Genomic DNA, 23251 nt, shown 5'->3' with positions numbered 1-23251 from the left:
CCTCTGGGAGGCGTGGGGAGTTGGCTGGTGCTTTGCACAGTTCTGCTGTCTCGTTCAGGGAAGTATTTAATTCTTTTTTTTTATTTATTTGCTAGCTCTCTATTAATGGTGTATATTTGGAGGATATTTGTTTTGTTTTGGTTTTTATCCTTGTTTCCCCCCTCCCTTTTCCCTTTTTTCCCCCCTTGGGAGTTCCCTATTGTGTGTACAATATATTCAAATTGTATATATAATTGTAAATATATGTAAATACATATTTTTGATATAATCCCATTTTGTTTGGGCTTCTTTGGGTTTTCTGTGGTTCGTTTTTTTCCTCGCTTGAAAGAGTGGGAGGGGGGAGGGGACAGCTTGGACTTGGCAAGAAAGCCAGGCCAAACTGATACACACAATTAAATTGCTTTATTAATATCAACTCATCTTTAATCAGTACTTCAATTCCATTTTAACTCCAGCAATTATTACAACAAAATGAAGATATGCTTTTAGTGCAGAAAAGTTTAATTAACTGATCTTGGACAAGATGCAGCCAGCAAGTCTGGACAAAGAGAACTGAGAAGGCTGCAATGCACATCAGCTGGTAGGAAACACAATGACATAGCACGTATTGCCATCACTGGGATCCCAACACACCATCTTAAAAACAGGAAAGCAACAGGCCAAGCAGTTCATGCAGGAAGAAATAAAAAGCAACATGTGCTAAGGAAATTAATGAATGGGGGTTGTTAACCCAGTAGATCATAATGAATTGCAATTGTGCCTGGCAAGGCAGACTGCAGATTAGAAGTTAAGGAGAAAGTTCCTTTGACAAATCTTGGAACAAATTTCAGTTGGATTCAGTATTCAACTTATTACCCTGTATGTACCTATAGCTCACAGTCCAAGCCTCATCTCTTTCATGCATTCATCTGTCAAAACTGTCTGCTAATGGAAACAAGGATACTGGTGTAAAACTGGAAGTTGAACGTAGAAATTAACTAAGTATAAATTCTGAATAGAATTTTAGACTTTATCATTTAGACACTGGTGCTGTTAAAAAAAAAAAGTTTCTGAAATTATCTTGTGCATTCTGACTTCCTGGGGAATACAGTTTGCCTGACTTTTTTTCTGAATCTTACCGTAATACTTATGCTTAGGAAAACATTAACCAGTAAGTTGCTTTCTCACTCAGTCTGTCCACTGGTTCCACTTTCCACTGATTCATGAGGTCCTTTAATAAGTGAATGTAAAAAATCCTAACGTGCTTGGGCGCACAGAACAGCACCTAGATAAAATCTGCAGTATTAATATCTCTGGGAAGCAAAATAACAAGGATTAAACAGACTAACAACACACAAAAAGGACAACTGACAAGACTTAACAGATCTGCTACTTAGGATATGGAAACATGACTTAATAGATCTGCTGCTTAGGATATGGGAACAAACATGTTTAAGAAGCCAGTTACTGCACCAGCAATCCTCAGTGCAAGCTTCCCTGAGATAACTAGTGGGGTTTGCACGCAACCAATTTAAGGTGACCTTCATTTACTGCTTCGTGGTACCACACTTGTATGTTTGTAAAAAAAAATTTTCACTGGTTTAGCTAAATTTATACACATCCTTCAGATCAGTTAAGCTGGTGCAACATTTGTATTGCCTTAGAGCAGCACTTTTCCTGCAGTAGTTTCAGTGTGTTAATTTAAACAAATTTAATTTAAACCTTTAGTTGCTTTCCAATTTTGTGATCCATGACTTCTCCACAACACCTCCAAAATTTATTAGGAGGAAGATCAATGCATTTCAGGAAGATCAAACTTCACAGACTGCATTTCCATACAAACAGTTCTCTTCCATTGCTGGAAGCTATTATTGTCATAACCAGGCATGTTTCCAAACACAGCCCCTTCTCTCCAGTGAAACCTGAGGTCTCCATTTTGTGCCAAGAAAAGTGACTGACCAGAGAGAAATGCTTCAGATTCAGCCTATGATTACTGCATGAACTGTGCTTTTTTTAGAAAAACTGCCATATTACCCCTGTAAGGAATATTACTTTAGCAATACATAGAAAATCACTAACAAGGGATCTGAACACTATAATTCATTCAACACAGCAAATGAAAGACAACATATTTGAGATCTCTTTATGAAATTCATCACCATATTGAACACAAACATTAGAGCCAGATGAAACTGTGCACTTTTGAATGCAATACTGTTTGTTTTTCCTAAAGTAAAAAAAAAAACAAACACAACAATATTTCTTCAGCTATATATTTATCCAGCCTCTACTAGGATTTAAATACAGCATCTCCATTAAGTCAATCCTACTGAGAGAGGCTTAATGAAGTTTAGTGTGATGCACATGCTCCTACGCCAACATCGGATTCCTTTTTAGGTTCTATTGGATTTATTTGCCCCTCTTCTTTAAGCTTCATCTCTGTAAAGTCTTTCCTGACTTCTTCTAACAGACCTGGCTTGAAAATGACATCCAGTGCTGTCATTGCCAAAGCTTTGGCTGTGCGCAAAGCATAGAACTGAGCAGTCTGTGACCCTGCAAAAAACAAAGTAAGGAATTTCAGGTTAGATTACTAATATTAAACCACTAGCTTACTGCATAAGGCATAGTCTGTAAAATAAGATCTTTAAGTTTCAATGGCAAGAACAGTTTCTTAATCTACTTGCATGAAGTACAAGCCCATTTTCTCATGCCTCAAACCAATCTTTCACATGCAAGTACTTAATTTTCTGCTACTGATATAAACAACTATGACTGAAAACAGGAAAATGAGCATTCATGTTTTGCTTTTTAGACAATGTGGAGTTTTATACAGCTGGCACTGTTATGTTTCCAAAGCACTGTGCTTTAGGAGTAAAAATTTTTTCTTTTGTCTCATGTTTAGAAACTCTTCTGAATATGCTGCTTGGGATAATCTGTCTAATTTCTTGTGTCTAGATGGTATACCAAGTCAGGTTTTTCATATGAAAAGTGATCATCCTTCCCATATACATTTAACTTTAGATACAAACCCAGAAATTCTACATTTGTCAGCTTTTTCTGCAACTCTACTATTAATGTAGTTAAATAGTTTCAGGGTCCATATTCAGCTCAAATCTCATCATGTTTGACAAAAGCAACCTTGTTTCTATAACATATTCACATGCAGCCCATTTCATATTTACACTTTTAAACATTATACATACAAAGCTACATTATACACAGTACCTTTGAATACCATAGAAACATATGAAAGCTTTAATTCTCTGTAATTTGAAATATTCTCTGTTTCTAGGTTTGCTGTAGTGAAATCAGCAAGCAGCCTCTACAATGTATAAGGATTCCAAATATAAACCTTTAACCTTTTTCACTTCCACTCACCTGCAGCTTCTGTGTACTGCTCAGTATGATTCAATGCATCAGAGCCAATATAAAAATAAGGATGAAGCCCAGGGACCACAAATGTAACATTTCCAAAGTCTGTGGAACCTAGAAGGAGCACAGAGATTTTCTTAATGAACAAGTGTTGAACAGTTTTGAACGCTGTAAGAAAATGCCTGAAAGACATTATCTCCTGCTTGTATCTAAAACAGAATATCCTTTGCCCCAAATAACAAAATAAAAGCATTTCTAATGAGTCATTATCCATATAAATACCTCCCATCACCAAGGTGCTTTCCCTAACTAGGCATCTCCAGATGCTGCTCTCCACTGTGCTTCTGATCAATGATCAGTTACCAGACTGCAAGGAAGATGTATCAGCATGTTCCTATTCCCTTTACTGTTAATCTTTTATCAAGCATCTCCCAATAGTAAGCTGCTAATTATGAAAACAATGAAACAATGAAAGCTGCAAACCCTGACATTTCTGGCAGTTCAGCAATTTTCCTGTTACAGCCCTTAAAACTAGGTCCAAAACTTCCCACTTCTCACCAATATGCAAACATTCAGTGTTAGATAGAAAACTCTGAAGTAGAAATCTATCTTTAAACAAAACCAGATTGAGGACAACTATTTTTTCCCCCCATGCCCTTTGATTATTCTCAGTTATGGAAATCTTAACACCACAAGCACTCTTGAAATAAAATCAGAACTAAGCTCCAGACAAAATGCTAGTGGCTTTGCAGATATAAAAAAAACCCTGATAGCAGTGCTGCAGATTTTAATGATGATGCTTTCATGTCTGACTACCACTTTCAATATGTTATCTAGTGATAGGATCTATCTCACAGTACTGCCATATCTACTGAATGATATCATCCCCAAGTAGTAGATCCTTCATAGTAAGTCATCCAAGAGTCTACAACTACATCCCAAGTGCCTTTTTTTTTTTACCCAAACAAGCAATCTACTCATTATTTGTTAAAATGACATTTTGAAGTTGGAGAAATCAACATACTAGTTATTGTGATATCCAGACACCAGAGAAAGTCATAGCAGGGAAAAATGGGGATGATCAACTAAGATCTCAATTAACTTTTTTCAGGCCAGAAATGCAAGGATTTGTTTCTATAGCAATTTGTTTCTATAGTATAAAATGACCATCCCAAAGATTTAAAATTATTTGTATCAGGTAGCCTCCACATCATGATACTTTGTGAAGAGATGATATTGCTAATGCCTTAAGATCTAATAATAAAATGATTGAAGAATACAGATTTTACTTGGAAGCATATAGTTATTAAAAGTGAGTCCACAGAGCCTACATTATGAGGACAAGAGTTTGCTATTTGCTCTGCTTACAGAGCAAAGACTTGGAAAAAGCAAGACTTGTCCAAAAACATCTTTTCCAATAAACTCATCATGCATTTGAAGAAAACCCAAGTCTTGGCACAGCAACAAGTTATTTTAATTTCCAGTAGTCTGTACTACTGATTCATTCTTTGGTCAACCTGGACACACAAACCAGAAGTCTAAAAGTTCTGCATCCTCCAGACTAAGCCAAGAGTTCTAGACTTGCCTTACTAAGTTCTAATACATAAACTGCTGGAAAGACAGTGTTGCCCTTTTCCCTGCTCATACTTAGCAAATGAAACATCAGAAATGTCAGTGCATCACAGCTTCCAGTCATGTAAAATTCCAGTTCACAAATTATTTTTGCTGAATAGAGGGATTTAAACTGGGTATTTTCTAGTAATATGGAGAGCAAAAATCCAGGCAGCTTTTAATAAAAATGTGACAGTCAAATTCTCCCCTCTAACAGATAAAAAGAGACACCCTTTAGTGGTAATAACCTAGATGCACGTTTACAACATCAGGTGTTCCAATGGCTTACCATACAAACATCTGAAATTGTATGCTTGCCAGATACATACAGATCAGGACTCCTTCTAGAAGTATAAATAATTGCAGCTGCAATATACAGAATTCTGCACTATCTTCAACAGAGAGGTACTGGGACCTCCAGCCACTCAAAAACATATCCTGAAGTTGATACTGAAGCCTCTTCAAGTCACTGAATATTTAACACAAGTCAGTATTACCACAAACATGAATGGAGGGGAAAATACCAAAGATTCCAGGAAACATTTATATACAGTCCCAAGCTCCAAAAGTGGCATTTTCAAAGCATACTGCCTCCTTCTTAATATTGCCTGTATCAGTCTTGTGCACGGGGAACCACTGAACCCCACGAATGCTAAAAAATCAAAGTTATCACAAGTGTTGGTGCCTCATCTAAGGCATGCTCAATTAAGCCATCTTCTTTGGGAGGTTATTGGTATCCCGCAGTAAAGCTGCCCTACCGCCAGTAGGAGGAGAAACAGGCCATGGCACCTGGTCCAAACTAACTCATTTTCATGTTATTTATGTCACCCTGGCTGTGTGCCAAGCGAGCAGAGTGGGCACAAGGCACACACGTAGTAGTGTGATGTGATGTGCTAAAGAAACTCTTTGTAACGCTTAGCTGCCTGGAGCGATACCTGTGAGCAGACCGATACCAATACCCATGTAGAGGTGGCAGCGAGTTTGCTCATCTGTTTACGACTTTTCTGCTGCACAGACATGGAGAAGCAACTGAGCTATCTTCCTTCCCTTTCAACAGAAGAAACTGATATCCTAAAAGAAAACATTGAAAACTGTATGAAAACTAAACAGAAATAGAGGTCTTGAAAAAGATGACACAAAACACTCAACCCCCCCCAAAAAAGGGTAGCATACAAAGTTCCACTCCTATGGCTCTGGAGATTGTGCTTTGTATCACTCCTGAATTCCCACTGCAAAAATTCAGAGGAGAAGCTGTGGAAAGAAAATTCAGTAAAACCTACTGCAGTGCAAGTTAAAAATGCAATTGCTCAAGCACATTTTGACATTTGACAAGCAATTCAAGGATGGAACAGGCATATGGGGAGTTTTGATTTAAGCAAATTAATGGTTAACATTTAGCATATCAAGTAACTTACATATGAAAGTCCCATTACAAGTGGGTGTCTGTGTTAAGTTTACTTGAAGTCCTCTGAACAACAGCAAGATCATCAATATTCACAATCACTCTTAATACAATGGTTTGAAGGAAGCAACCAGCAGAGCTCCAGAAAGCCGCACTACAGTAAACATTCTATGTAAGTTTCCTCAGCCCCTTTCTTTGGCTAAACCAGCAAAGTATAAATCTTATTTGTACTGAACCAAAGAAAAAAAGAAACCTGCCTTTAGTTATAATTTGCTTTTACACACAAGACAATGAACCAGTCGAAAAAAACATGTTTAATTTGGAAGGGAAGTAAGAAACAGAAAAAAAAAAAATCCACAATACCAGGGGATATGAAGTCTCCCACGTCCACAAAAAAAAGTTTGGAGAGCTCTGTTCCCAAACACCAAGCTTATCCAAACTCCAAATATAATCTGCATTTAATATAGAGAAGATAAGCACCACAATCAAACTAGTCAGAGTAACTTTTTACCGAGAAAAGTATTTTCTTTCTAAGAGAAAAACCATTAGCATAAGTGGAGTAAAAATGTCCATATATACAGTTATGATCAGTAGTGAAAGCTAAAAGCATGAGCAGCAGTTAAGACTTGAACAGAGCTCCTGTAGGAACATTCTGAAAAAAAACCCTGTTAAGTATAATGAGAAATCCACCTCAGCATTCACATTCCTGTTACAGCTCTGAGACCAAAAAAGTTAAATCGTTTGAGACACAGTCAAGACCCAGAAGTGAACATCTACTTGAACAGCACCCTTTGGAAAAGTAATCTGTTGAACTCTTGAACTAAAATTAAAGACCTGTTAATGAAAAGATTAAATGAGGGTGAGATGCTTAAACTGCCATTTATAAATATCTCGAAAAACTCCCTCTGAGATATTTGTTAGATTCTAGTAGATTTGTTTATATGAAAGCTTGTAAAATACTATTAAAAAAGGTTCCTATAAACAAAGTCTCATCCCCATGCATAGCAAACCAGGATTCTGTATTTCAAAGCCACAGAATGAGACACAATTCATTACACATCCTCATGTTCTCAGTAAGACTGTTCTTAGCTCTCCAACCTTTCCCCCAATCAAACTGTTTATTAATTGAAATATTTTCAGAACTATTACCAGAAAACGATTACTGCTCTTCTTACCTGTTCTCAGCTTCTACAACAAATACAAAAACACCAGCCAGAGATATAAACCTTTTACAGAACTTCACTATTGTAATTTGGCTTTTTCTTCTGACCAAATTGGGTTTAATTTAGCTCTGTTCCATTGTTTTACACACTTTAGGATTGATCAACCTAAGCTTCAGTCATAACAAAAAATACAGATGGAGTTACCTGACAAACCATTCAAGATAGCATCTTCTGATATAAATTCTATCCCAAGCTTCTTTCCATTCTCCTTGTAAACTTGCTGGAGGCTCTTATTTGGAAGCACATTGTAGTAATCATTTTCACCACCTTTTATTTCCACCTAGACAAAAAAAACCCAAATTATTTTAAGTTTTTCTCCAATGTAAGCCAGTTCAATGTAAACAATCTAAAGGCCAGAAAAAGTAACTATGTATCCATACTTCAAGCCCAAAGCAAAACAGACATAAGTGCTAAGTTTCTTTCAAAAACACTACATTCTGCTAAATATTACCCTTGATCAAAACACAGCTGGCATTCTGTTCAGCTTGCACTAGACAATCAAATTCCAGAAGCAAGGATTTCACAATTTTCTCCAAAAATAGGAAACAAACATTTCCTGTAACACTGTCTAATGATTCCTACTACAGGCACTATTAAACTACACAGAAATCAATTTAGGCTTTTACCAAATTCTATTTTACCTTTGTTTAGCACACTTCCAATAAATACAGCCCCATTCATGAAGTGACTTCACCCAGTCGAGAAGTTTGAAAACAAATGGGAAAAAAACCTATCAATGTCAAATTTCAAGAGAGATTTTAACTTTCATTCTGCATAAAGTACGCTTTCTGAAGCCCTTTTCTAAATAGAGTGAGAAGGCCACAGTAGGAAAACAGCATCTAATGCCTTAAATAGACTACAAAACTGACAAGCTCACATTCACACATACCATATCTATTTGTTTTGATGAGCACATACATTCTTTTTATAGTTCTATTAGTCACAAAGCTGTAACTACAGACTAGGTAGAACAACCTACCTTAGCAATACAATGCAAGGTAGTCATGTTGCTTGAACCAGCCAGAGGAGGCATACCCCCATTTACTAAAAGCAAAAAAAGCAGGAATGCTAACTGAAAAAATCACTCAATTTTTCACATTCGATTGCTACATGAGCCTGCTATTCAATGGGGCAAAGGACCTAGTGACAAAGAACATGGTAAAAAAAAAAAAAAAAAGGCAAAACACCCAATACCTGTTTTGCTTGTTCCTACCAGTAAGGTTTGCCACCAAGCCTCCCAGGTCTCTGAGCCTGTCAGCACTGTCTGTAGGATAGAAACATCACCCACAGCAAAACAAAAAAAATTGTGGGGCACTTGAAGAAATTGTATGTATATGGGATTGGGCAGGATGCATCCGAGGATGCAGAGTAAGAGAGAAGCAGAAATGCAATCTGGGAGCTATCATTTTCTAAGTGTCATTGAAATAGAGGAATTCTCCAGCTCACTGAAAAAGAGCTAAAGGTCACATCCACCTTGAAGGGCCAAGAGGAGGACCTTGAAAACTACAGACTGGTCAGACTGCTCAAGTTTCCAGAGGGATTACAGACCAAATAAATCCTCCTAAGACCCGCGTCCAGGCTCATGAATCACAAGGCGATCGTGCATACACTCATGGAAGAGCAGACAGTGCATGATCAAGCTTAGCTTTTCATGACAACGTGTCTGGCTCAGACGACACAAGACATGCAAACTCCAAGTGTTACAATCAGTGGCACAAAAATCCACATTGCTGCCTGTTACCTGTAGCAGTCATCTGCGACCAATAGCAGTGCCATTACTGTTTCAATATTTCTATCATTTGATGTAGACAACTCCTGTGAGACCACATCTGGTGCTGTGTTCATTTTGTGCTCCTCCAATCAAGACTAGGCCACCAGAAGGTCATCAGGATAAGCAGGTGAAGAACATGACCTACAAGGACAGGCTGAAGGAACTCGATTTGTTGAGCCTTCAGAACAGCAGGTTAGTGGGACATCTTATTGCTGTCTACAGTTATCAGATGGGGATGGTACAGAGAAGACAGAACCAGACTTCTCGGAGGTCAAAGTGATGTGACAAGAGGCAACAAAGGGAATTCCCATTAGATACAACAGAATCACATGATGGCTGATGCTGGAAAGCACCTACAGAGGTCATCTTGACCCTGCTCAATCAGGGTCACCTAGAGCTGATTGCCCAGAACCACATCGAAGCAGAATTTGAATATCTCCAAGGATGGAAACACCACAATCTCTCCAGGTAACCTGTTCCAGTGCTCAAGTCATCACAGCATAAACATTAGGAAAACCCTCGTTCACCATGAGCTGGGTAGAGCACTTGCTGAGAGAGGATGCAGAATTTCAGCTTTGGAAGTACTCAGAAATTCACATGGCACTCAGCAATCTGCCCTGAACATCAGATTAGACCAGATGACCTCTGGAGGTCTCTCCCAACCGAGATTCTTCTAGGATTCTGCAGCATTCTATTTATAAACCAAAGCTTGCTTTCAGGACACAAAGCAACAGAACAGCAAAGATTATCATAGTAACTCAGATTTACTTTGGTTAAACACCATGCAGACAAATAATGCAAGCCTCGATTTCCTGTTCTGGTCTGTGTAACAGAAACACAAGACAATGAATACATTCTTACTTTGCACCCTGTGGCCAGTGCTGCAGATTTGAAGCAGTTCTCAACCTTCTCTGTCAGAACAGAAAGCTCTTTCATTGAAGGTGCGCGCAAGTAAAACTCTAACTCAGTGTAAGAAGGAATGATGTTAGGTTTCACACCACCATTTTTTATTACACCTGCAGAAAGGGAAAAGTTGTGTTACCAGTGTTAAATGGAATAACTTGACCTTCAGCCCTGCCATGAAATTCCTTGGTCGAGAACTAAATATATAAACAGAAAACAACAAAACATCAGCTGAGCATGAAATACAAAGGATTTAAAAAATACAATATGTGGACAAAAGTTTCTTCATCAGATTAAGTGGAACATGTTTGTGTTTTTCAGCACAATTTCACTGCATTCTTTGGTTAGATATCTGCTATAAATCCATAGATGAGCCAAACTAGCATTTCTAATTAATCCCCTGAAATTCAATTCATCAGAGCCCTAAATCAATCCGGCTGCCATAAGAAAAAAATTGCTATAAAGGTTAACGTGGATTCCAATTTCTCAACATTTCCTCAACTAGAATGCTTCCAACTTACTTTGTCAGCTTGGAGAAAAATTAAGTTGCATTTCTCGGCAATACTGGAGTAACATGTGTGTGTTGCAGTGCATGGAAAGTTCATTAGATGCCTCATACTAATTCTTCAGAAATATGGGAATGTATAATATATGTAGTTTTGTTCACAAGTACAGTTTGAGTTGAAAGTGCTCCCTCAAGGAAATGCATGATAACTATGTCTTTTTCAATTATAGCATCAGAGTCACTACCATAAAAGACAGTAATATTTAGATATTTCATCAATAAAACATTATAGAGCCCAATTCTACATTAGATTTTAAAGCATTAACAGTTAGGTGCTTTCAACAGGCTGTTTCTCTGGCCTCCTACCATCAATTGAGGTATGTGGAATAAGATTTGTTTTCTGTAGAACCTGGGAAACTCTCTACCTTAAATGGAAATATTGTACAAGTTACTGATGTGTGATGCTGAGGCCTGAAGAGACAGCACTAACAGGATGCAAATGGGCAACAAAACATTACTTTTGGTGTTGAAAACCTATTATGAATTCCACCTGAAGTAATACCCTTCCAGTCTCAAATACAGTCAAAATAAAAAACAAAGTGCTGAATTAATCCACTATCAGTATTTGTCTATCACAAAAGGAACAGCTCAGATGAGAGGGACAGACATCACAGGAAAGGAACCAGCAAGTGAGTAATTGTGCAAATTTTCATGACACATACCACAACACGCTTTCTCAAAACAAGCAGCTTCATGAGTAAACAACTTTCACTTGTCTTGTCCAGCACATTTGTAAATGCAACTGGATAGAGTCCGAGTATGTCTACAGTTAAATTTCAAAGCAACTGCAATATAGACTGGACAGCAGACCTAGATTAAAAGTAGGCTGCCTAAACACTCCTAGTAGCAGCCAGTTTGCCCTTCTGGAGGGAAACCTTGGGGGTTTTTTACAACCTGTTTAATACAACTTTTTGAATAGGAAAAAAACCTACATTCCTGTTTTTCAAGGAGGCAACACTTACTCCATTCATAAGCAGGGGAGAAAGGTAATATCAAAATCTCAGAGGAACTCAAACCAACAGTAGTTCAGTACATGAAACATTAGTTAGAAATCCTAGACTTCGAACAATGGAAATTATCTCAGCTTTTGTTAGTGGGCTAACACTACTGTTTTTAGGATCACTTAATTCAGTCACTGATTATACTGCAAGTCTACAACACACGATCTCCAACAAAGTGTTGTAAAGAAAGCACTCCTAAAATTAAATCTCATTCTGTCTGCTTATACCTTCCCAGAAGTATTTTAAATATTTCCAATTTGAAAACCAGGTTTATGACTGCAGTTGTATCAACACAGTAATTTCAGTTTTGCTGTAGTTCAGGAAGCATTACCTGCAGGAGGCTTGTTTAGATACTTAGTTTTTTTTCCAATATTACCCATGCAGCCTTTAGAAACTATGAAGAAAGCAGTATTTAGGGGTTTAGGCTTAGATTCAACAGAAGACTTAGGCACCTCCAAGCTTACACCTGCAACACATGCATTTCAGACACCAAAACTCATAATTATGTGCCTTGTTTCCTACAGAGCAATAGGATGGAGAGGTTATGCCTACTGTCTGAAATTTTTTTGGGCATGCTGCACAGCACAACTGCAAACAGCTTCATCTAGAGTCAAAATGATCAGGACTCTACCCAGATATCCTGGAGAGAAATACACTCTTGTATTACATACAGCACGAGCAACGAAGACATATAATGGTCAGCTCAGAACTTCTGGAAGGGTTTTAAGCTCATAAACAAGTACTCCAAATAAACAGCTCTACATTCAGAAGTCCTGTAGAATTGGCAAAGTTTATTAATTTTGACTTGGAAAAAGTTGTGTTGAATGTAATAAGGAAAACTGGGTTTATAGCTAAAGGGCAGCTTCATCTCAGCTGAAACTTTTGATGATGTTGATACATGACATTGAAGGAGTACAAGTCAAGCTTAGTGCAAAATGACCTTTCTAATCCAAAATCTACTAGATATTAAATATTAGAATCCAGTCAACACCTAGCTGATTGGGTTACTAACCAGAAATATAAGCTTGTGCCATCACTTGTTCTTTGTACTTCAGTAAATACACTTCACTCCAGACCACTACACCTTTCCAATAAATGCCATCTAACTAATGGAATACCTATTAAAAAAAGTGATGCAGTAATACTTCACTTTTCAGAAGCGTTTAATCTTACACCTTTGCAAAAACACACAGATTAAGGAATGCAAGGTCATGTACCAAAATAAACTTGGCACTTTTTTCGTCCTTTCTGAACTGCAACTTCAAGTGCAAAGACATAAAATTTGTCTCGCCTCTACCTAGGTACCAGAGTCCTCTTTTGAATATGATCTGTGAGTGTATTTTCAGCAGTTAGTTCTGGACACTTACATACCATTTAAATGAAATGGTGTTATTTCATAATATTTCAAGTGACTATACTAACTTAGGGCATTAATGCAATACTTTGAAATGTATGATATTCTAAGTTAGTACTTCAACAGCCTAAACTCTACTTGCTGGACATTAGTTTTAATGAAGATCTCACCATGAACTCTCCAGGTCGGTTTCATTTGCTGTCTTAAAACAGACAGATTGTTGTACGCAAGAACAGCAGCATCTAATGCATTAACTCCTTCCCAAGGATAAGCAGCAGCATGAGAAGCTTTTCCATAGTATTTCACAGTCACGCTAGGAAATAAAAGGCATTGCTTATTTGTTTTTTGTTCACTGAAAAAAAAAGTCTAAAAGAAAAAAGTTCCTTTTGTTCACACAAATATGTTATTTAAGTTTTGTGCAGCAGAACACCAAACAATTTACCTGGCACTAGACTGTTGCATAGTTAAACTATCTTTGAGTGCAGAAAAATGCTGAAAGATTTCCAGAAACCCAATAAAATGGAATGATACCAAGGGCCAGTCAAGCAAGAATGCTACTGGTAACACACATACCACTACAAAGCCTTTTCCTGAAGAGTACGGGTTTCACATGTTAATTAAATTTCTCCAACACTTTTTTTTTTACACTGCCTGACTGTTCTGAGACTTAAAGTTACTAACATTCTTCTCAGAGAACAACAAACCCTTTTCTCAGACTCAAAATTAGAAGCTGACTGTCCTAATTCTTGACAAATAAAATGCATACAATAAGACAGCAAAAGCATGTAAGATCACATACAACTCATGTCTAAATAACAAAAGTCAAGTTTTACAAGTGTAGTAATGGCATAGCCTAGTACTAAATACACATTATTATGCTACAGCAAGGATGTTCTTTCCCTGTACACCTCAAAAAAGGTGGTAGAAAGGCTTGCAACAAGGAGGAAATTTAGTGCAAGGGTTATCCTCCAATTGCATAGAAGTCATAAAAAATGCACCTTAACATACCTAGTAGGAATTCATGCTTTGCTTCATCTTGGGGTCATTTTTATTAGACTTACAAAATAATTTAATATTTCGGATTATATGAAAACTCTTTACGTAAGAGGAAAATACTAAATACTGACAACTGCATAAGGTCTTACTATTATAAAATACACAAATATTTTCTACCAATAGTAGAAATTTTAACTAAATCAGTTTGTACTCCATACCCACTCCTTTACACAAAAAACTCCATCTTCAAGCTCAAAGACTTCCTTCCACCCTGGCACACACAACCTTCCTCTTACCCAGCCATAGTAAGCAAGCCCAACTTGCTTGTCCCTCTGTCTTGCACAAGTGCCAACTTCACCAGTTATCCTGAACTGACCCCTCACTCTCGGAACCACGCCACAGCTGTAAATTAATACCAGTACTTAAATACTTGATAGCAAAGAGGGGTACAATGGACTGTACTCTTGCAGCAGGAAACATCTACTACTACTGGAGCAACCCAAATTAAGTACACCCTTTTCCATTCTCCTTCATCCTCCAAGACAACCGTAGATCCCTTTCTCTAGAGTATGAGATTTATTTAAAATTTGTTATCACTAAGAAATCAATATAAAAAAAAACTTATCCATTAATATCACAAGTATTATACTGCAACCCCTCAAATTGATCCACAAATATCCCTCGACATTCTCCAAAAAATGGGAAGAAAGCAAAGTGCAGCAGAAAGTCATGTTGCAACTTTCTTTTTCCACAAGAAACATGTGTTTCTTATTAAAAAAACATTCTTTCAGCATTCCTTTTCTTGTGCTTTTATTGCTACACAAATGTCACAGTGTCCGAAAAACCCAACAGATTTTGCAGATTAACACCACCCTAAGCCAGTTTAAGAATACCAGTAGAAGAATGTGGATCCTGTTTGACCAACAACAGGCTGATTAAATGAAAGATAAGTGAATAAGAATCAGCAAACTTTGGAATGTATTCACCAGTTATCTCAAAATGTTAATCTTACTTCAGGCACAAGCCAGCTTTCACAGTAGCAGATACAGTTATATCAGCAATTTAGTGATCACCAGTCCTTAAACTCCTTGGAAACAACCAAAGATAAATTACGAATTGGCAAAACTGTCTTTGTACCTTTGGAATCTCATAATTACATAAAACATGACATAAACTGAGTATTTCAAGGTTTTGAAGATAGTAAGTTGTTTCACTCAGAACTTCAATTTTGTGCCTCCTCCATGTTCAAGGTTTAAAGGCTATCTGGGACTTGCATCCTACAGCAGACCATCACCTCTGAAGAGAGGCTTCTAAATCTTACTGTATGAAACTTAAAAGGCTATTGCAAGCAGACAGGTAAAACTATCATCGAAAACTGAATCTTGAACATTATAAATATAATCTTAAGGTACAAAAACCAAAAGGCAAGCTGGGCTAAGTCCTGAAGGAGATTACGGTAACCAGTAAAGACTCTTTAGAAACACAATAAAGGAATATAACAGAGAGCTGGCCACATAATAAAGACTAGGTGTTGCTAACCTTGCCTTTTTTACCATAAAATTTAGCAGTAACAGAAGCAAATTATCCATTGAAAAAAGCCCTGACAAAAGCAAAATGCCCAAGAACATAGGAGCTGAAAACAGTTCTCAGTACATCAAGTCAGAAATTACTGGAAAACCAGTTATTTAAATATTACAGAATGTAGTCAGAGACAGCCAACAGAAATACTTGAAAAATCTGTTTCACTGCAGAGAGGTTACTAGTGGGGTCTCTGCAAGATAAGACCCTGGGATCAAGAATCTTAGTAACAGTGACATAAAACGTAGCAACAAAACCTGCTGATACACTACTGCTGGGACACTACGGAAAAAGAAGTTCATAACATCAAAAGAAGAACAGCATGGCCTTGCAGACTGGCAGAGTAAGAAAAGAAAGAAGCTCAAAAGTATTTTTTAAAAAATCACATATTTAAAGACTAAGCACTTGTATAAGAGTTGATTGCTTGAAAATGACTGAGCAGGAAATCCCAAACATGCCGGCTATCTCCAAAGATACAAGGAGACACTATGGTCCCTGCATCAGCTAAGTAAGGTCTAAGGAAATTGCACCTCATGTACTGTGCACAATTCTGGGTATGCACATCCAGCAACGTGTACTTCAACACAAGTCAAGTGACTCCAAGTACGAATAAGCAAGTGCTGTCACCGAACGGCAGAGCTAATGAAAAGAAGACAAGACATAATTTCCAAAGAGTTACATGGCTAGCCGGCAAAAAAGGCAGCTGTGTGAGGGCAGGACTGCTGTCTATATGTACGTTAAGGGCCAGGAAAGCCAAGAACTACTGTGGATCAAAAAAAAAGTTGATGTGAGAGTTAATACACACAACATGGCCATGACTAAATTTAGGGTGGAAGTTAATATGGATCCAAACTGCAGTCAAGCTTGGCCGGCCAGTTCTTTTCAAAAGCAGGAGGTCAAACGTGAAACGCTTTCTGAAATGATTAAAATGCACAGAGGATTACAAGACCTGGCACCCTGGCAAGCGTGGAACTATGATCCTTGAGAGCCTACAGTTGCATCTTTAAATTCTATTTTTATTTTAACAGATGGGATAATCGCATGGATGTTTAAAAGAAACGCTTAGAAACATCAGAACAAAGAACTGATTTTTGGGACATATGCAAGATTATCTCAGAGTAGTCAGGGATTTTAGCACTATGCTGAACACTGCACTTCGGAAGAATGCCCCAGAGTGCCATTCCCTAATAGTGACCTGGGTTCTTAGCTGACTGTAAATACTTTGTCTGAAGGGCATCTGCAAGGTCCCCGGGTTTCAGCCACTGCCAAAGCAGTGTTCTACTGAGGGAGGGGACAAAGGGCTAATGACAAACCACCTCTTTCCATCTGACCCCGCTCACTCACTCGTGCTCAGCCACATCAGGCAGGTAAGCCGCGTTTTCCTGCGAGGGGTGCGCCATGAAAACCGCATCCAGGCCATCGAAAGCTCCAGCCTTTATCAGGTCGATTTTGCCTCCTCCCTGCTCCTCCGCGGGCGTCCCCAGCACCGTGATCTGCAGCACAGATGCACACAGAGGGTCAGGGGCAGTCAGAGGGGGGACACCGCCGCCTCCCTCGGGAGGGCTCCCACCTGCACGGGCGCGGGCTCCGCCAGGCTCTCCAGGGCGGCCTTCAGCGCCAGCGCGGCGCCGGCTCCCACCTCGGCGATGAGGTTATGTCCGCAGGCGTGCCCGAGCCCGGGCAGCGCGTCGTACTCGCAGAGAAAGGCGATGCGGAGCGGGCCGCGGGGGCCCTGCGGGGCGGCCGTGCCCCAGTCGGCGCGGAACGCCGTGCCCAGCTTGTAGCGCGGCCGCACGGCCCAGGCGGCGCCGGGCAGGTCCCCGCCGGAGAAGAAGCGGGTCAGGGTGTCGTGCGCCTGGTGCTCCGCGTACGCCAGCTCGGGACGGCTCCAGATGTCGCGGCTCAGCGCGCCCAGACGCGCCGCGTTCAGATCCACGCTCTCGCACGCCCGCTGCTTCAGCTCCTCCAGCGCGGCGGCCGCGGCGGGGCCGCCCTGCGGCGGCTCCTGCGGCTTCATGAGGCCCGAGAGCACCTGACGGAACACCTGCCCTGCAGCGTGAGACCGGCGCTGCCGCCCCCTTTTATGGCCTCCGCCGCACCGCGGGGCACGCTGGGAAGGGTAGTTCGTCGCCCCGTGCCGACCTGCAGGCGGCGCCCAGCCAGAACTCCTCACCCCAGCGCGCCCAGCGCGGCGCCCCCGGCGCGGCCGGCGGAGTTTCGCGGGCCCGCCCGTATCCCGTGCCGGGCGCCTGCCGGGTGGTGCTCGGTGCTGGAACCCGCCGTGTTCTCTGGTTTAGGTCTAGGCGTGTTCTGGTTTAACCCCAGCCGGCAGCCAAGCCTCGCACAGGCCCTCACTCACTCCCCCACCAGCAGGACTGGGACAGAATCGGAAGGGTAAAACGTAGAAAACTCGTAGGTTGGGATAAAGACAGTTTAATCGGAAAAGCAAAAGCCATGCATACAAGCAAAGCAAAATAAGGAATTAATTCACTGCTTCCCGTGGTCAGGCAGGCGTTCAGCCATCCCCAGGAAAGCAGGGCCCATCGCATGTAACACTAACTTGGGAAGACAAACATCATCACTTCAAACATCCCCCCACTGAGCATGATGTCCTATAGTCTAGAATATCCCTCTGCTCAGTTCGGGTCACCTTTGCCAGCTGTGTCTCCTCCCAGCTTCCCATTCAGCCCCAGTCCCACAAATGTGACATGGCATTTGTTTAAAATCCTGTGTGCACATATTGCTAACGGGGATTTATCAGAAGTTGGAATGGGTGCGAAGTGCTCATTGGGAGTTTTTAGATACAAACCATATAGCAGGGACCTTGCCTATTGAACCAACCCATACCTGACAAAAGTTGAAGTCAACAGAAACAAAATGACAAATTTCTGGTGGTATTCATTTAACTACCAGAAATTCCCTTTTTGTTCATTTTAGACATGATTTATCCACTGTACCCTTTCCCCACAACTTTTCTGTCACCTGTAGAGGTGCTTTGGTGTGCTGAACTGCAGGTTTCCCCTTTCCACAGAAAACGGGCGAGGTCCTTTTCCTAATCACACCCAAACCCTACAGGAGTCTCTTTTCCCCACCCATCACCTCCTTGCACTAATGCCCTCCCAGTCTGTCTTTGCCCTTTCCCTGGGTGCTTGTAAAAGCCTCACTTGCCACATCCAGTCAGTTCTAGTCTTCACTACTCAGCATCACCCCAAAAAGTACTACTTTGCCCTTCCAGGCTCCAAACCAGTGTTCACAGTCCCCTTCTCCTCACCTAATTGATCCTAATTCTCCTGTCGTGTTCCCTCTTCGTAGCTATGTTCCCTGCCTCCACTAGGCACAAGTCGGTTTCTCACAACTTTTTCAGTCTTTGCAATCCCAGTTTGTTGCCCAGCCAGCCCAGGTCACCTCTCCACTTGTTTCCTGCCCCAGTCTCCCTAAACCCTATTTTCTTTTCCTCCTTGCTCCTACTTCTCCTGTACTTTTTGTGCAGCCTCTCTTCCACCTGGTTCTGAGAATGCCCCATATGATGCAGCCAGTGAATTGAAAACAGTGAATTGCAGAATTGAAAACGAGGTGCTTTTTGGCTGAGTTATTTTTCTGCCAGATCACTGAAATGGGGGTCAGGTGAGAGCAGTCAGCACAGTGTGCTGCATGGACATACCAGTGCATGGCCAGGATGCAGTGACACAAAGGGCAACGCCCTTGTTCTAGTCTAGGACTGGCTTAGGCTGCATTGGCACTACAACTGAGGATGTCAAGCCTCAGAGCCACAGCTAACAGGAATGGCGAGGCTTGGCCACAGAGCAAATTGCACTGTGGCAGCTGCCTCCAAACAACCCAGCTGCTCGTTTGGAGGGCTGAAGAAGGAGCATGGAGTGCACAGGAATGTCAGCATCTGAAAGTGGGACAAACTTAGCTCTGGCTCATCCAGGAAAATTTACCACTCATGGGGAGCAGCTAAATTACTTTTAGGGATTATGTTATCTGCTCACATCTTGCTGTTTTCTTTTCCAACTGAGACTTCTCAGATAATGAGAAGGTTGAATTACGTATGTGACCACTTTAGGATATACTTGAAATCCTCTTTGTCTGCCGTGAGGATTTGTGAAACATGCAGCAGTAAGATATCCAATAATTTTATAAATTTAAGCATTACAGAGTTTATGCCAGCTTGAGAGTTTCAACTTGCATGTTTGAAAACTGGTAATATGTATCATAATTAGTGCTAACATCAGTTAACATAATAATGGGTATGTTGTTTTGCATTTTCCAATTCACAGTCCCACATAATTTGCACGCTCTGTGCACAACTTGTGTGGTTCCTTTAGAGGGTTTTGCTGACTGGGAGAACCTCCCTCCATACTTCCTGGCATGTGCTCCTGCTGTTGCTTTTCTTGTGAGGGTCTGGCAACCGTGTTGTCTCCAGTGAGCTAGTTCAGTCAGTAAAAATCAGCTTAGAAAAGAAAAATGGTTATTTTTCAGCTGAATAGGGTTTCACAAGACACACAGTAGGTCTCCACTTCCAAAAATTCCCAGTTCCACCATAATTTTCCCTTTCCCAGCCAAAAATTTGTCCCACTCCCTATTCAGCCTTTGGTATTTGTTGGACCTTTACTGGAGCTTATGCAAATCACTAAAATGGCACAAAAATAGCTTATGCAAAAAGTTGAGTAATATCCTACTGTTTCAGTGAGTTAAATTGGACAAAGGTCCATGAAATGCCAGGGCAAGGAGGGCGTTGTGAGACTGGGTGTGTGGAAGCAGTGAGCTGCTCAGCCAGCTCAACCACTCTGGTAAATCCCACCCAGACAGAGCTGCTGGGAGCATCACTGTTGAGGACAGCCCACAGAACTAAAAATAAACATTTACAGCTGCTGCAGGTCTTAAAGCGGAGTGGGGGTCTTGTGAGCAAAGCAAAGGAACACATTCACATAGTTGAAGACTAAGCAAGGCTGCAAGAATTTTTTCCTTTGTCACAATAAAAGCAGTGCTGTGACTCCTGAAATCAGACCAATTCAGGAAAGGAAAAGGAAAAGGTGTGAAGTATTTTTGTTTATAAGCAATAGATGCATGCTGAATGAGGCTTCCATTCCTTAAATAAAGATCCCTTGCCTTTCTAATCTTGTTCCTATTCTGTCTCCTCCTCAGTATGTACTGTTTGTGTGGAAGAATGACTGAATATTTACCCCAGAGATGGGATGATACCTATTAAATTAGCAATAATTTTCTTACTCCTTAACCTTCAGTTCTCAGTTATTACACTATCATGTTTTTTCTCCTACTTTAGGAGAAGGCACAGTCTTTCAACCTTTTATGCCCATTTGAAAATTCATTGAATGTCACCGGGAGTAAGAAAACACTTATATTCAGTACCTTCATTTTCTATAGGTTGTGCCTAGGGTCATGATTATGAGAATGTTGTATTACAGTCAGTCTAAATTATAAGTCTATAAAATGCAAAATATATATCCATAGCATTTTGTTTATTAAGACAGAAAAAAACCCACATTTTTTAAAAACTGGGTCAAAAATACTGTGCTGATATTTTGATTGTGCTAAACAAATTACAATGCAGTATTGAGACTGCTTAAAATACTGTTACTATATAGAGGAAATACAACCCAGGCAACATTGCGATTCTTTGGGAAAATCAAGAATTGTGCATATATTTATTCGTAAATAAACAGAAACAAACCTCACAGCTGCTAATTCAATTCCTGGAATTAAGCTGTAAACAAATGCTTTTATTTTTGTTTTAGAGGGTGGATGAGGCTTGGTAGCTTTCCATTGGTCTAAAAGAAGGAACATCTGTTGTGGCCATAAAAAACTCGATGATCAAGTTTACCACATCCCACATTAGCAATATTAGGCATTGAAGTTGAAATCCAGATCAGACTGAACTCAGTGAAAGTTTTGCTGTTAAATTCCGGGTGGCCTGGATTTCAAGCCAAAATCCAAAGCTTTAAAAACAATAGCACAGTGAGTATCAAAAACAAAAGTAGTCTGTTGCTGTGTGTAGGAGCTACACGCTGGCTTGCCTAAAATAACATTCCATCCTGGTTTACAAATAGCTTTATATTAGGAAGTATGTGTTAAGACATACAATGCTACAAAAGCAAATCCTGTGTTTAAAAAGAAAGCATGGTAAGGGTTTCTTTAGTCAGATCACAATATCAGTAGAGCAGAAAAATTTTAAAGAGCTCATGAGGAAAAAAGGCTTAAGTCACTGAAGCATATTGTCTTTTTTAACCGTTACTGGATTAAGGATGCCACTATATGTCTTATACATTTCTTATTAAGGGAAAAGAAATACAGGATATATGTGTTCAAAAAAGAGAAGCCTTCTCCCTATAGATATATCATTTCTATCACTTAAGAGTTAATTATGGTATGGGCAAAAATTCAGAGCAGACTGAGACAGAAAACATGAGCTTAATGCTCCCTTCAGATTTGGTTACATCATGTACAATACTTGGAATTAAATCTGAAATTCCTCACACAGCATGTTTATTAGCTATATGGTTAAGACCTCACCATTTGCCCAAATGCTGTGAACCTGTACCAAAAAAGACAAGGCAAAAGTCATCAGAGACTCTCAGTGAGAAGGCAGCTGTGGCTATTTGAGATGCTACTGGCCTCAGCTCTTTGTGCCTGCCAAAAATGCCTGCCCCAGCTCTGGTGGCAGAATGAGACACAATTACCTCTGAGCTGTTTCAGGGCAAAGTCCAAAAGCTTAACTCAAGCTGCCCCCACCCCTGCCCCCATTGCATTTTATGCTTTAAACACTGGGGTTTATCCTGAAGCAGCTTAGAGTTATCTGTGTTCTCAGTCTGCTGACTCCACTATGTGGGTGGTATCTTCTGGAAGACAGGCAATAATATTTTAAACCAACGCAGTTATTTTCAAAACAATCACTTTCATGCACCATTAGCCACAGAGGCTGGTATAAGCTTTGCTAGCTTTAGCCTAGTTTAGCGAACAGTGCTTTTCTATCTGATGCAGATTTTCATTTGTACTCTGAAAGCTGCAAAAGTGAAGCAAGGGCTTAGTTGTATTCTGTATTTTCACTATTTTTTTAGTTTTCTTTTCCCAACTGGGGTGAGATTTTTTTAACAAGAAACATCAGTTAACTCCAAGAAAAGTTCAAAAATTGCCTGACTTAAACGCTGCCAGTTAGAGCAGCTAGCTGTATAAAAGACAGAGCTAGATAAACTTACATTTCTTTCTTTGGTTTGGCTCTCTGAGCCAAAACTTATTAGCTATTATGGGGCTCCTTGAAGTTTGCACAGCAGAATGTAAACAGAGCATTAAATTTCTGGTGTTACTGATATCCAGGACACTTAAAACACAAAACTTACTGACAGCTTGCTCTCTCTTTCCCAATTAAATTTTACTTTTGTAACAGTAAGAAAAGTGTCGAATATCAGAGATCTTACCTCAGCTAGAAATATCTTGAACCCCTCTCACTCCTCCGATAAAAAATCCTGCCTCAACTA

General features: G+C 40.0%; 1 protein-coding gene across 2 annotated transcripts; it reads right to left on the bottom strand.

Annotated features, from left to right (window-relative positions):
• Positions 1-383: 383 nt before the first annotated feature.
• PM20D2 (peptidase M20 domain containing 2) lies at positions 384-17824 on the bottom strand. Of its 2 annotated transcripts, none has more exons than XM_051777760.1 (7): positions 17326-17823; positions 17100-17248; positions 13352-13494; positions 10220-10374; positions 7732-7867; positions 3358-3465; positions 384-2532 (listed from the first exon to the last, which is right to left on the bottom strand). In XM_051777760.1, exons 1-7 carry the CDS (start codon positions 17770-17772, stop codon positions 2330-2332), a joined length of 1341 nt encoding a protein of 446 aa, XP_051633720.1. In that variant the 5' UTR covers positions 17773-17823; the 3' UTR covers positions 384-2329. The 2 variants fall into 2 exon arrangements, 1 of the variants encoding a protein (XP_051633720.1); XR_007902814.1 differs by lacking the exon at positions 384-2532 and adding an exon at positions 5898-6033 and having other exon boundaries at positions 17326-17824.
• Between the last annotated feature and the right edge of the window lie 5427 nt (positions 17825-23251).

The sequence above is a fragment of the Manacus candei genome, unplaced genomic scaffold, assembly GCF_025592945.1.
Source record: "Manacus candei isolate 608988 ecotype Guabito, Panama unplaced genomic scaffold, ASM2559294v1 h1tg000011l, whole genome shotgun sequence".
Classification (NCBI taxonomy): Eukaryota; Metazoa; Chordata; class Aves; order Passeriformes; family Pipridae; genus Manacus; species Manacus candei.
Note: the sequence above shows the minus strand (reverse complement) of the source record. Positions and strands in the feature narration are given on the sequence as shown.